General features: G+C 31.5%; 1 protein-coding gene across 4 annotated transcripts in view; it reads left to right on the top strand.

Annotated features, from left to right (window-relative positions):
- Positions 1-14,209, top strand: part of LOC143240843 (E3 ubiquitin-protein ligase CHFR-like) — a 57,418-nt gene extending 43,209 nt beyond the window's left edge. For 2 of the 4 annotated variants that reach the window (XM_076484010.1, XM_076484011.1), the window contains exons 16-20: positions 4,569-4,639; positions 7,915-8,107; positions 8,641-8,716; positions 9,310-9,390; positions 12,376-14,209. In XM_076484010.1, coding sequence (XP_076340125.1) covers positions 4,569-4,639; positions 7,915-8,107; positions 8,641-8,716; positions 9,310-9,349 — 380 coding nt within the window. In that variant the 3' untranslated portion in view covers positions 9,350-9,390; positions 12,376-14,209. Of the gene's footprint in view, positions 1-4,568; positions 4,640-7,914; positions 8,129-8,640; positions 8,717-9,309; positions 9,391-9,967; positions 10,093-12,375 lie in introns of those variants that run through there. The other 2 variants (XR_013021994.1, XR_013021995.1) reach the window with 2 other exon arrangements.
- The last annotated feature ends 1,868 nt before the right edge of the window (positions 14,210-16,077 follow it).

The following is a 16,077-nucleotide window of genomic DNA, read 5'->3' on the forward strand; positions in this document are numbered from 1 at the left end:
GGTGGGTTTTTTTCTCTACGTTTATTGATGACAAAGAGGAATATTGTGAATGCTTATTTGTATATCTCAATATTTCATCACTTGTGACACTCTCTTTGGTTTATTCTCCATGAGGTGGTTTCTCTGTTTTGCATTCTGCCCTTCAGGCTTATTTTATCACTGTATGTTTTGTTGGGTGCTCAGAACATTCATTTGTCGTATGTATGCTATTTCTCTGGTTGGCTGGTTACTGTTAGCTTGTTCCAAATAGAAGTCTGTCTGTTACCATTATGAGTTGCTCCTAGAGGCTGCTTAATTGGGCTGTAAGTCAAGTTGGAGAGTTCTAAATGCAACCTATTCATTATCTTGTACATTTTGGTGTTGTTGTTTTTTGTTTCTATTTACAGACATCTCAGTTGGGGCTGCCCTTCTCCACTTTGACTTTGTTTGATGAGTTTTCATTCAGTTTCAGCTTGTGAAATTCTACTGCTTTTGGAAAGGTGATCTTCAGTGGTAGCCTTTGCTCCTTATTGGCTCTTATTACTCTTCCTCCTACCCTTCTCATCAATCAGTGTTGACAGTTAAGTATGATATCAGCAGGTATCCTATTTTCTCTTCTTCCTCATCCAGTTTTCCACATATCATGGATGCATCCCTTTGGGAATGGGGGCATGAGTTGATCAACTAGAAGATTTGTCGTTTTTGATCTCCAACCTAGAAAATTTATTCTGTCAGCTTTTTGCTGTAGGTCTTGTTTTGATTCATTTTCTCCGGCTGGCCAGAAATCATTTGATAATGATCTACTTTTGCTTTTCTTTATTAGTTGCTTACGTCAAACAGTAGGGTGGCACCTATCTCCACTCCATCCCTCTCTATTCCTAGATTGGATCTTCTGTTTGAGCCCCTACACTCAGTATTCCTATCATTCTGTGTCATGTTTTGGGTGCTTTCACTCTTGCCTTGGATTGAATTCCTGTTCTGACAACATTTATTGGATGGAGTGGTCTCTTGATACTTTTTTTTTCTCCAGTGGCTTTGACTTCAAAGGAGTAATCCTTACATTGAGGCTTCTGCTATGTCCCTTAACCACAAATTGCCCTGGTTTTCATCTCTGCTCCTTGTTTTCTTACTCTGGCTGTCAATGGTTTTAGCATGGATTGAAGCTTTTGTCAATTCTCCCATTCTCTTTTTTCTCTTGGTGACTTCATTCATCCTTGACACATCATGATCAGTTGTACTGCTAGCTCTTTCCTGGCTATCTCGGATGTGGTTTTCATGGCTTCTTCAGCTCAAAATCCTGCTGTTACCTTTTCTTTTGTCTCCATCTCTTCTTTGCCACTTAAAATAACCTGTGTTTCATCCAGACCTTCCTATTCTCAGTCTTCATGCCTAGTTTTCAACTGGCTTGTTTCATTTGCACTTTCTTCATGGAAGTTTCTCAGCATAGATACTTTCTTTGTTGGTTTCTTGGTCCAGGTTTTCCTCAGATCAACTCTGTTTTTTGTTATGTAGATTTCATCTCCTTACATTTTGGATTGGGGTGGGGGTCTTCTGTCTTTTCATTCTCAAATTTTTGGATGGTTGTGTCCTACACATTTTGTTTTTTCTGATCCTGTGGGTATTTCCCTCTTGTACACTTTACCTTTGTCATCCACTGTGGCAAACTGCCCTTCCAGCTATGGATATTAATGTGGTCCTGCTCTGCATCACTTTATCTGTGTTCAAACTACTCTCCCAGTGCTCCTTATTTTATGTTTCATGTACTTTTTATTCTTCTACATATCTTCTTTTTTCTCCAGATCATTTTTTGTCTCTTGCACTTTGGTAATTTGTGAGGACAACTCCTCTGTTTTGCTGCTTTTCCTTCTGTTTCACACCTTTATTCCTTGTCCTGATTTGGACAGACTTCTGTGTCCTCTTCTCTGTTATATATTGCGTGCATAGCTTCCTTCTGTGTCGTCTATTTCTGCCTCTTTTTTTCTTTGGCAACCATTCTCTGTTTTTGTTCTTTCTCCTTCCTCCTTCAACAATTGATTTTGGTTCTTCATTTGATTAGCTTCTGTCTCTTTGTTGTCGTCCTACCATGTTTTGTTCTGAGTGTCTTCTCACCCAATTTGACACCTTACCTTATCATTGGCCTTTCATCTTCACCATCCTTTGGAAGTACTTACTCATTCAAGCATGTGAACTACCAATGATAAATTCTTCTCTCACTATTTGCATTAGATTATAGTTTTCTTCCTCTTTGGGTTATCGTCTTCTGCCTGTAGCCATTCTAGAATATCAGACTTCAGTGAGACTTTGTTTAGGTGAGTTAATTTTTTTTTTTTTTCCTTTCCAGGGGCCCTTTTCCCTTTTATTAATATTCATTGTTTAGATCTCACTTTGTGGCATGTGGTTCCTGACGAGGTATTCTTTAACTGTTCAGAACCATACTGTCAAGCCATGTTAACTTGGATGTTATAACTCCATGGCCATGCAATGCACACCACAGAGATGAGTGTTTCATAACCTTACCTGTAAATTTATCCTCTCAGTATAGTTGCTTTATAAGATTGCCCATCCTGAACTGTATCCACCCATGGATTATATGGGTAAAGCAGAAGGAAATAGCTGCCCATCCTCGCTATGTCTTGTACAGAATAAATTGGTATGGTATGCTTTTAAAAATAAGGTTTGTTTTTTGTCATTCATTGCTCTGTCTAAGTTGTTGTCATTTTTCCAAGCTCTCAACCACATTTTACCCTCCCCCTTTCTTCTAATAGAGTTTAAGAGTCCTTACCAGTTTCCAGTTCCAAGCCAGTGGGGTGGTGGACCATGGAAGCATCCTTCTAAATGGGTTAATAAAATACAGAAATTATTATATGATCATTTAGTTGAGAGTAGGGCAGTGGTGTTTTGCTGGCTTAGATGGTGTGATATCTTCTGATATGAAACATAAAAACATATGGGACTCAAAAGTCAAAATTTCAATTCACCCCTTAGATGGAGATCCCTTATCCTACCTCACGTGGATATCAGTTCCCACTGGCTGGGTTTTGGACTTAGAGTAGAACCAATTAACATAAAGTCTTCACACACATATTATAGATTTCTATATTCCTCCTTCATTTGTACTTCATCAGTGTTGTGGGTTATGATAGAGGTAATTGTAGATTGTTACAGTCCTTTCCCTTCCACTATCTCTGCGTTTTTTATTCCAAGAATGTCAATGTGCTTGAGATGGTTCTGGCCAATGTAATTTTTGTTAAAGGTGGTTTACATTATATAGATATATTTTCAGTGTTAAATACCAGTTTCTTGGATTGATCTCTCAATTTATTATATTCACATTTGCCCTGTTCATCAAATTGGAGGTGCTAGATTCCTTCTGGTATCGTGAATTTGAGATGAAGATTGTATGATCCTATTTCTTAACTCAACTAGAAGGCCGAGTTTCAGATTGTAGTTGACTTACCAACAGTGTGAATGTTGGTTCCCAGCACTGTGGGTTTTGGATGTAGTTGACTTGTTATGGATGGTCCATTGAATCCTAGATGCTACATGTAGGGGCACATCCTTTTCATTTTATCCACTTTTGTAATTTCTGGAGTTTAGTCATTTGTTTTTTCTAGTATCTCGCATTTTTTTTAGTATCATCAAAATTTTTAGAAGTGGTAAAATTGTTCATTTTCATACCTTACACATCATCATAATTTTAAGATTTGCATTGTAACTCTATCTAATCCTTTGTTAATTTGACACTTTCTTGTTCTGTGTCTTTCAATATGGTTGTTCATTCTTTCTCATAGGTCAGTCATTAAATTGAGATTCACAGACGACAATTATAATAAGACAAGCACAATTAAAGCAATAATGAAGCAACAAAATCAGTAATATAACTGAACAGCTTGCAGGTGGATTAGTTGCAAGAATTAGTGATGATCTTGAGGGAATATTTCTTTAGACAGATGCTATCTGGATATTTGGAATTGTTACAAACTAGTGTAGGGGAAAGGGCTGTGATTAGCTGCAGTTACCAGGTGGCTTTGAATTATATAACCTGATTATTAATATAATAAAACAACATTGTCTTATAACTAGGCAAATACAGTAGTGTTTTTTGTTTGTATTCTGTAGAATATTGACCATCATATATTCAGTGAATGTATAGTTATATAATCTGTCTTCTATCTGAAACAAAGACTATCCTTTCATACTATTTTCTGATTTGGGAGGTATAAAAGCTGTATTTCATTGAGATTGGGCTTATTCTCAGATATTTTTAATATAAATTTAGAAGTGAAATATGTCAACCAACAGAAAGGTATAAAATTTTTATATATTTTAAATGTTTTTATTTTTCTTAACATATCAGAATAAGAAGAGTTTCTTGTTTGCATTCAGACGTTTAGGTTCAACAATGATATGTAATGTTATACTTTATTTGTATATCTAGTTATTGTTATTAGCAAATACAGTTTTGTAAATTATGTGCTGTATTCTGTGTGTATTGTTTAATCTTGAAGTAAAAATTAATACTTTTTTGTTGAATGCAGGTTTAGATTAAGAAAATGGAATTTTAAGTACACTTCCTATCCATTTTCCAGATATCCAATTTGGAGACAAATGTTTGCCTTCTTTAGTGAATGATAACAGTTTTGAGTCCCAGATCCTTGTGGTAGGTTTAAAAGTAATTTCTTAATGATTTGATATATAAATTGAAATAAATAAAAGTCATAATTTTGAGAAATATGCTTTTAACCCTGTATGCATAGTTAGTCCATATAGATATTTATACACACTACCTTGAGACTTAAGAACAAATGTTTCAGAAAGTATCCTTTAATCCTATATGCTCAGGTCATTCCACTAGACTGATGACATGTTGGAGTAAATGTGGAAAGAAATTTAAGTTTTAAATAAAGTGTTTGTACTAAACATGGGTCTGAGAGTTTATGAAGCTTTTACTGAGTCATTCCAAGTAAAAGATGATTTTCGTTGATTAGATAGAAATATTGTTTTTAATTTTAAAGTTTTCATATTTCATTTACTAACCTCTACGATACCCTAAATATATACTAAGATTTTTTGTACCAGAACTGTCTTTTTTTGCTTTTTTTTCTACTTAGACAATAACTGTCGAAGTCAACAGTATAAGGTAAAATGGAAAGTTGAAAAATACTAAGTAAACCTAAATTACCTCTTCTTTTTTTTCATAGAATGATTACATATTGTAACAGATAATTATAATTAATTATTTATTTATTTTTACTAGTATAAGCTACTAACCTTTTACAGCAGATATCATTTAGTTTAATTACTTTACAAAGTATTTAACAAACATTTACCACAACAAAATAGCTTTGTTTAAATAAATGATAGTTACACTAATTCTAAGAGGTGGGTAAGTGGTAGGACGTTGAGTATCATGAGAAATTTCTTCATAAGTTTTCTTATCTAACCCAGTAAGTTTCTGATTTTTACATTTTTGTTACTTTCCTAAGAATAAATAAAAATATTCATAAAAACTAAAAAATTAATTTACAACTGGACTTTGGCCTTTTGTTGCTGACAAACAAGCAGCCTAAACTTACTTTTTGTGATGTTGGTTGTTCATAAAATTATTCATGTTTATTTTAATCCACATGAAATAACACAAAAATTATCATGCAATGAAATAGAATGTTGTCAAACTACTATAATTTAGCTGATTTTCTAATTAAGCCATAGGTAGATTAAAAAAATTCTGTTAGCTGCTTGAAGCCAAACACCATGATCACAAATAATGAAACTGAGGTGAAATATGTGATTGTGAGCACCAAAACAAAATAACCAATGATGGAATCTTGTAAAGAAAAAGCTGCTCTTTTGGTTATTAATAATGTAATAGCAGTGTCAAAGAGAATTGTCATTTTGTTTGTTTATATCTCAGTAAAGCAAGAAGATTGGAGGTTCTAAATTTGTGTTCTTGCTTTTCAATATTTATCATATGTATTTGTAATTTAATTTGCCTTAAAGAATCCTTTCAGGACAGAAAAAAAAAGAAAATAGCAAGTGAGAGCCCAAATACTTCATACAGAAAAATGAATATTTAAAATTTCCTTTTGAAATTAAAAAAATTAAAACTTTGAATTGTAAACTACCTTTTGATGCTAACTTTATTAACATACATTATTAAAGTTATTTAATTTAACTTTGATTGTAACTCTATAAGACATTTGTGGCAAATGCACTTTTACCTTCCCATACACTTCTAAAGTATTAAACTGTTACAAGTTGTTATTAGAAACATAGCTTGAAATAGTAACCTTTTGTAGAAGACAAAACATCTTTAAAGTATTTGAACTTGTAGGAAGATAATTACAGGAATAATATCCACAATTTCCCAAGCTAATTTACTGTTAACCTTTCATAGCTGGTTATAACCATAAATTACAAAATTGAGAAATACAAAAAATAGATCATGGATTTTGAATCTTAGTTTTCCCCTTGTAATGTGATGAAATAGTACTACTTTTCTGTTATTTGATAGTAAGTATTGTGCCTTAACAGCCTCCAACCATCCATCACATTTCACTAATGCATTTTGTGTACCATTTCCTCATTTGTCTTCCTCCTGCCTTGTTACTTTTCTTTCATATTACACAAATTAACAATATAGCACCTAATACACCAGGCTACTTACTGAGACATTTTTTTTATTTCTCCTCTATGAATGTGCCTTCCATTCTGACTGTAATGATTACATAAAGCTCAGTCAGAGCAGAACTTTGTTTATACTGAAGCCATTTGACATTGTTCTATTTATCAGGGTCCCAGTAGTTGTTTATAACAAGAAGCCTTTAATGCTCTGATATAAATTATCATGTATAGAACTCCTGTAATAATGCAGATCTAGTTTTAAAATATCCCCTGTATAGAAATGTTATCTTCTACAGAACAACAGTTTATCCTATATGACATGACTAGGACATAATTAGTGTTCTAAGACTTGTTGTTTCATACCTAAACAACTTTTCCTAAATTCCCTAATACTTGAACATTAATTTGATAGTTTTGCCTTTTCATTTAAAGTGGGATATATTTCTGGTCTTGTCACATGTGTATATGATTCAAAAATTGTTTTCTACTGCATATTCAGTGTAGACTCAAAAAATTGGTCATAGTTCAGTTTTTGAAGCTACATAATCAATCATTGCTTGGAAAAGTAACTGGTAAGTCCTTACAATAAAAATAATAATCATTAGCAAGAAAAACTAACTTAACCCTTTCACTTGACTGAAGTTTTCCAGATCAACATTACATTGTAATGGGACTTCCACTATGTATGGGAACATGAAGTTGCAGTGTTAGATACTGTATGTAATGAATTTACTAACTTCCACATATACTTGCAAGAATGTTTATAACACTGTTCTTATACTCTTGGCAATCTACCATACAGTCAACATGTTTTTTAACAACAAATATGGAGCTGCAGTGGCGTTTTTTTTTAATATAAAGATAAATGTGCAGTATTTATACATTCTTAAAGCCTTTGTGTTGTCTTTCAGTGTTCATGTAACTGTTTCATGTTAGTGTAACGTAGATGAACTTCTCATGAGAGACAATTTAGTTTTGGTAAACAAAACTGGCTTTTCAAGCTTTTAAGGGCTATAATGTGTGACAGACTTAAAAGTGTCTGAATTGAGTAGTGAAATATGCAAATCAACAGAAGGATTGAAAATCTATACATTATACTTTAAAATCTTGGAACACAACAGTAAATGTGTAAAATTGTTTTATTTTTCTTAACAACGTAGCATGCTTTTAGGTTGTGCCATTATTCTGTGCTCTCAACATTTTATTTTATTTTAAATAGAAAGTGCTTTATCAGCACTATAAGTACACACAGGTGCTGATTTGTATTCTGATTAACAATGTTCTTGTGTCTTTATTTTTTGAATACTACAGAATTATCTGAACTCGCATAACAAATCCTGGAGAGAACTACAACAAGAATGTATTGCTGGACTAGAATTGGGAGAATTTAGTTGTCCAGATAACTTGAATTCAAATTCTATCCTATGTTATCCTTGTGGACTGAGGAATTTTAAGGTCCTTGCTTACTGTTATAGAAAAGGCATTTCAAATGAAAGTTTACCAGGTGACTTTTTTTTTTTTTAATGTAAGTACACTTATTTGTTGTTATGCTGCTGTAGTAATTTCACTGTTGTAATTAATAAAATATGTATTAAATAATACTTTAAAATACTTTAGTAAAAAGTATATTGAATTACAAGATTTAAATTTTGAGTATATTTAGTATAAGTAGGGAGTACTAGTCCATAGTGCATTACACAAAATCGTATGTTTAAATAAATGAAAAATGTGCAATGCAATCTTTTTTTTTTTCCGAAAATACTTTAACTTTGAAATTTAGCAACTGTTTTTTACTTGATTGTGACAACATCTGATGCATATTTCTCACAAAATATGAAGGAAGAATAGGTATATTTTCAAAATATGCATAATAAGAAAAAATTTTTAAGTTTCTTCTACAGAAAGTTAAATAATAATTAACCATTAATTATAAGTATAAAGTTTTATATTTGTGCTTACAAATGACTGTTTTTATAAAACCCATATATATTTGAACTAGACTTCAGTGTTTGAAAATTAGTGCTTTTATGTTTATAGAAAATGTAACTAGACGGCAAAATTGTTACTGGGGAAAGAACTGCCGAACACAGAAACACAATGCTTCACATGCTCAGTGAGTGAAAATTGATTTTTAATTTTTTATTCTTAAATAGACAAATAGAAAATTTATAATTTAACATATGAAGAAGAGTTATTATTATATAGCTAATATTATGTGCTTCTCAAAAATAGTAAAATGTAGAAATAAATTTCTCAAGCTAAGATTTACCATATTGCTTGGTAGTTAGGGAACTTGACTCACAATTTTTGGGTTGCAGGTTCAAATCCATGTCAGCAAACATGCCTGCTCTTTCAGCCGTGGAAATGTTATAATGTGATGGCCAATTATGCTTGTCATTGATAAGAGTTGGCAGTGGGTGATATTCATTTATTGCCTTTCATGTAGTGTCACTGCTAAATTAGTAACAGCTGTTCAGTTGCTTTGCACAAAATTCAAAACAATTTATCATAACTTTATCATAGAAAACTAGAAATCTTGTTAAGCATTAAGTTATATCTAGAAACTTCTGAAAAAACATTATTATTTCCATGTTTTTCTGGTTATTATAAATCATATTATGAATTTTTAACCTCTTAGAGCAAAGCTGTTTTATGTAGCTAAATCTTTTATAAATTACTTGAGTTTTTAATTTTATGTTGTTTCAGACGGTTCAACCACATCTGTGAACAAACAAAGCTTACCTGAATATGTTACCAGTAGTTACTGCACCCTTCATTTTAACAACAGTGAGTACATTTGAATTTCTTTTGAAATTAAATTCTTCAAATTAATTTTAAAAATGAAGGTGGCCTTAAATTAAGTATTAGAAAGAACTATGTTTTTAAAATTCACAGAAGATTTTAATTGGTTGCACACAGTAAAACTTTTTGTTTATTTACAACTTCTTACCAGATTTATTTGGCATCAAGTGGCATTCAAGAACTGAGGCCAACAGAATTTAACAAAAAGTCACATGAGAATCTATAACAATAGTAATTACGAGCACATGACTAAGCAATTGCAACAATAAAGTAATTTATTTATTAACTATCAGACTTGGGTATAATAAATAAAACTTTTTGATCTGAGTCTAAGTACTGAAATTTGTTCCATATACAAGAGAGAAGGAAATTAAAATAGATGTAAATGAACACCTCTATAGGTGAAGAAGAGGATTCTGTTTTATTTTATTAGTAGGCTTATTTTATTTTATCTTTATTGATATTGTCATTTCCACTGAGACTTCTCCTTGAATAGAATCAAAGAATGGTATTTCCTAGAGAAGTGTTCCAAAATCTGAAATGGAGATTTTAAATGTTGCAGATGGTTGGCTGTTTGTCTTACAAGTATGACAGCTTTTGAAGTCTATACATTCTATTGCATAAACAGTTCCTGAAGTGTTTTTATCCATATAGTTTTGGGTAGCAGTTGACCCAGCTTCTTTCCAGGTATAAATCAGATTTTTTGGTAACGTGTATCTTACTACCCTTATAGATTCTGTTAAGATTTTGTATTATCCTACTGAATAATATATAAAAACAAAAAATGACAACCCTGCAGTTTTATAGATGTATATTATAATATTAAAAAAAGACAAACATAAAATACTAACTTGTACAATAATTTATAAAAGTGTACAATATAAAAAATCACTCTGTCTTGGTAGATTGACATACAACCTATCTCTCCAATTCAACTTAATCACTTCAAACATAGCATGTGGAAAATTCAGCTTCAGGTTGTAAAATAAAAGTTGAAATTCACCCTAAATGTGTAGTTACAAAAGTTCACTGTTTTGATGTTAGCTGCATCAAAACTTATTGATATTTTCAAAAATGGTTATAAACAGTTCTCAAATAACAAGGCTTACAAAAGTTACAAATATTAAGACCAAATCTTAAACTTACTAACTGTTTGGTGTTGTAAACAAAAAGGTATAATGATAGCTTATACTAAAACCTACAATTAATGTATAGGTTCAAAAACTCTTTTTAATTTTGATACGGAAAATCTCTTTGAAATGGCCACTCAAACTAAACTAAACAAAACTTCCCAAAACACACTCTCTCTCTTTCATGAAAACTTGAGACTTAATATATAGAAACCCCAAAAAGCTCTTCTAGAGAGCAAGTGTGTGAAAAACTATTAGTTACATCAGTGATCACTCAGTACTCTTGCAGCAAATAAATATGTTTTTACAAATTTATGGCATTGTAACAATTCTTCCCTGATTCTTTTTTAAAATCAGCTCTGTTAGCCTCATTTATTGTATTCCACCTGAATAATACCTTGTAAATCTAGTGAAACATTGTAAATACAATAAATATTTTACTATATAAAACTGATAAAACTTATGAATATGTCCTTAAAGGTTTTTTAAAATTATTTTGTGTCTTTTCGAAGCTTGGTGTTGTTTTTACATAATTATTTTATTTTTCAACAACAGTAACATATATCTGAAGCCAAGATAAACATTTATAAGTATAATAAAGTACTTACTGATAATGACTAAACAATAGCTATTACAATTATAAGTATTTTTTATAAATGTTGATTGTTTCAATTTTAAAGATAAACAAAATTATGTGCTTTAAAATAAGCTATAAGAAGGAAGGTGTCTTTGTAAATAGAAAGTGCACACCCTTACATTACTGTCTTCCACTAACTAAAATATTTTACATTTATTCAGAGCATTGTGTAAAATATACCAAATTTAAACTGAACTATCTGTAGAATTTTTACGATGTAAATACCTTTTTACAAACTGACAGAGCATGATCATAATTTCACTTTACATTAGTAAAGTTGTAGTGTTTGTTGTATCCTAGCTGGCTGGAATAGCTCTAGATTGAGCGAAACATCATTGGCAGTGGATATGGCAAATATAGTGTGGTTGAAATACTATTGTTATACACTCTTCTAATCCTTCAATATCTCTAAGAGACTAGATAAAGAATGTAACGTTTAATCCCACTATTCGTTGGTAAAAGAGTAGCCCAAGAGTTGGTGGTGGGTGGTGATGACTAGCTGCCTTCCCTCTGGTCTTACACTGCAAAATTAGTTACGGCTAGTGCAGATAGCCTTCGTGTAACATTGCGTGAAATTCAAAAACAAAGAATCTTTCAATTTTGCTAGCAAATTCTTACAAAAGTGAGAGAACTACTGTCATGATCAATTAACATTCACATATTGGTAATTAAATAACTTACTTGATCCTCGCCTTCAATTTCAGCCATTGATAAATTATATACAACAGTTATCTTTACATTTAGAACATTTTCATTGATTTTTAAGTCACACATAACATTAGAATCTTTGAACATTATATTTACATATTTAATGTGGAACTTCAGTTGACACATAAAACAAGAAGTAACAGAACATTAACTCTTGTAAGGCTTACCTGCTGCAACTTGGAAGATCAGATTTTGCACTTGTCACTACAAGACACCATCTCTTTGAAAATTCTTATTTAGCTTATGTTTGTGTGACTGTATGTTATTTGCTCCTCTGGAATGGTAGTATAAAAATAATTGTGTTCTGTAAAGTAAACATTTTTGTTCAGCTGTGAAATTGTCTGTATCTGTACTCTTATACAGTTAAATAAGTATCTAGAGTTATATTAAAACAAGGTAACTTCAGAAGTAATGTTAATGTATGTTTTTCAAAAGAAATATTCCACAGTGAAGTCATACAAGTTTTCCTAAAGCTTTCCAAAATCTCTCTTTCAGCTTGTTAGCACAACATAAAAAGATTCCAAGACAAAATATCTGGATACAAGGAATCCAACTATGGGATCTAACTTGATGTTTATCTTTCTGCAAAAGTGATGTTGATGGAATTATGTTTTGAATTTTTAAGTCTTAAGAAACAATTGTTTTTACTCTCGATGTACTGTTAATTCCTGTTTAAGTGAGGATGTTGTGGCATCCCTCTTACACAAAGTTATCTGTAGCTCTGGAACCTACCGCAGTTTCAAAAAATACACTTTTATTTTTAGTGTCAGTTTCCTAAATGCTTCATTATCTGGTGTGAATATATCTATTGTGTTATGATAATTTCTTAATTAATTGTTTCTACTATAACTAGTTCAAACAATATCAATATCATAGGCCACCATTGAAAAACCTGGTTCTAACAGTAAATTACGTTATGTATACTTATTGATAAGACTATATTTTTATGATGCATATTTCACAAGTTTAGGATATGAGTAATTATTATTGTTTGATACAATAGGTATATTTATTATTAAGGCTTGTTATCTTTCCAAAGCCAAGGACATTAATCAGTAGGTGTTTGTAGGACATAAAGAATGCATGTATTGACTTCTCATAGGTAAAAAGCTCAAATGAAAGATAAATGCAATTAATTCAAACTAATGTAAATTTACAATGAGAAAAATAAAACAATGAAGAAAACTAAGTAAGTGCATATAAAAACAAATTTTACAAGTTTCATTCTATTTTAGTTATGAAGCTATTTAAAGTTACTGTTTTGATTTAAAATGACTTTGGTCAAAATTTGGTGAAATTATTTTAAGTCACTTCAATCTTTATTATGAAGTTGAAACTTTACATGTTTAAACTAACAATATTTCAAACTAAATCTGTATAACATCACATCATAAGATGAAGTAAAAATATTGAATATCTTGTTAATATTTTATTTTATTTAATTTTTTCACTTCCTAAACTTTTATGTGCTTACCAAGAGCTAATGAGTTATGGAAATTGTAAGAACATCATATTTGTATGCCTTTAACTTTTCTACTTGCAATTATATTTCAGTACTACTTCTTACTATTTGTTGTGAGTCAGAATAGGTTTAAAAATATATCCATTAAAATTTAGTAGGGTATCTAAAATTAAACAAGCTGACATTTCTCCAAAGCTGGAAGCTTTTTTTATTTTTTTAGCTGGGAATAGTTCATTACTATAGCAATTGTTAGGTAGATACATATGCATGTTTGTTTCACAAATGCTATATCTGTAGGAATAGAAAGTTTCTCAGTAGTAAATTAATGTGCCACATCATGGTGAATGTATATTTCAAGATTTGATTGGACAAGGAGGACATTAAGCTTTTTACACATTTGATTTAAGCAGTATAAATCTTTACCACAGTGTATAATTTATATTCTCATTCAGGTATTACAATAAAGTCAAAAAAGATATTACTTTTAATCTCCACTATTTCTATTATAGCCCTGTTAAAGATGCAATGACAAAACATTGGCTGAAAGGAAACTTTTTTTATTATTTAGATTGTGTTTTCTAATGGCATTATCAAAGTGTCCACATCCCTCTAGTACTGCAAATTTTGGAAAACAGTTGAGTATATCAAGAGCGAAAATGACACATATTCAAAATGTTATATAATCTATCAGTTGTTCAAAGCTTTATTAATTTTCACACATTTTTAATAATGGTTTTGTACTCCCAAGCCAGCTACTTTGTTGCATTCTCCATGGTACATAATATTGGAATTGTACATTTACATATGTTTAGATTATGTGTCTCAGTCTGTAACCTTACAACATTTTAATAAAACGTTTTTACTGTAGTATATGACATAAGCCAACATTATAATCAGGACAATATTGTGTCCTATCTCTAGTCTCTCTTGTAACAAATTTTACATTTGTTGATGGATTTCTGTTTTGTTGTTACAAGGATGACGTGAGGAAAATGTCACTTTAAGAGCATAGAGGGTTTAGGGGATTTTGAAGGCTGCACTACAAGTCTTGATGTAGTGTACTTTTCAAAGACTCTTTGCTTAACTCAATAAGGAATGTCAATCTAGTGTGAATTCTTCCCATCTTTTTTGTAAATAACAGCAATTGAGGGCACAGATGTCTATGAGATGGTGAAAGGTTTTTATATATTTTTTTCAATTAGTTTCTTGTCATAGCATACTAATATAGGTTATTGTCAGCCAAGTCTACATACTTCCATCTCCCTGTTATAATCCAGAATACCTATAGGTTTTCCAGTGTTGACTACTTTTATCTTGGCAATCTTTGTCATGTCATCATGTGTGGCACTGACAAAGGTCACATCATTCTTGTCCCTTCATTTGAACATCATTTGCTTTCTTCTTTTCCCCTTGAGATTTGCAGCTCTTGCATTCTCTCGTACACTTCTCTTATTGAGATGCACTATCCTTACGTAGTCAGTTTTTACATGTCAAAGTATGACTAGTCTGAGCTGATATACCAGTTAATCCAGATGTAATGTGTATCCCTTGTCTAGAAGGGGGTCAATTTGTTCCAAAAGAACCCATTATGTAAGAGGTTTATCTTGGTATTTATCTCTGTATTTAGTTGTATCTCCAGTATAAATGAGGAACTTTCTATTGAACTGTCTTTGTTATGTTTTTGCATCTGAATAATATCATTTGAAATGTAAGGATGCTACCTACTATGGTCAACTCATAGAACACCCAATTTTACTCTTTCAGTCTTATTATCTTCATTGGAAGTATTATCAGAAGTTCTTAATTTCTTTTGCTATCAGAAGTATTCATGCACTTTTCATCTGATGGTGAATTAATTCACAAAAAAAACCTTTGGTGGTTGAAGGTAATTCAATATCAGTTTATATGATATCTAACCACTTTTTTTAATGCCATGTTATCTTCTGCCACAGTTGCATGTGTAAAGACCCTTGGAGCTTTCTAACTAAAAAAACATTGTCCTCATAAGTAGTTAATGCAATCTTTGAGTGCCATAGTGCATGAATTCCATGCCTGAACATATGATGGTTTAATTCTTTGTACCCATTAAGCACAGCTGACAAAACAGGTGTAATGAAAATACCCATCATACCCTCTTAAGAAGTTAATAGATGTCAGATTAATATGTAGTGTCAAAACCTGAGCAGTTATGAAATCTATTGTAGATACTTTGGTACAGAAGTTTTGAGTTGTATGTCTGAACTGTTCATGTACAACAGTATAAACAACAGCAAAGAAGCAAAGAAGAATGTGAAAGCCAGAATATATGAGCACAAGTTGTTCCTTCCTTCCATAAATCCCAAACCTATGACTTTAGCTGAAAAATTCATTTTCTAGGAAACCAGGTGAAAGAAGCCAGAAAAGCAGAAACATTAAGAATTGACTGTTGTGAGAAAGGACTTGTAATATGCTTCAAGTATGGATGCTGGTCAGATTGTTTACGATGATGTACAAGTTCTTTGCCATTAGTTTTGGAATGAGGTTAACCAAGGTGTGTATCATTTCAGATGGAGTCCTAGATAGATATGTTTATTAGATATTGGTCAATAACACAAATCCAAATTAAAGAGGCCAACAATTCCACTATGACCAATTTTGACACCAGAAAATAGTGATAAACACAGGAAAACCAAAAACACTATATCACTCCTTGGGACCTACAAAAAGATATGTTTCTAACAGATTCCAAGTAAGTG

Source organism: Tachypleus tridentatus, chromosome 13 (genome assembly GCF_004210375.1).
Source record: "Tachypleus tridentatus isolate NWPU-2018 chromosome 13, ASM421037v1, whole genome shotgun sequence".
NCBI lineage: Eukaryota > Metazoa > Arthropoda > Merostomata > Xiphosura > Limulidae > Tachypleus > Tachypleus tridentatus.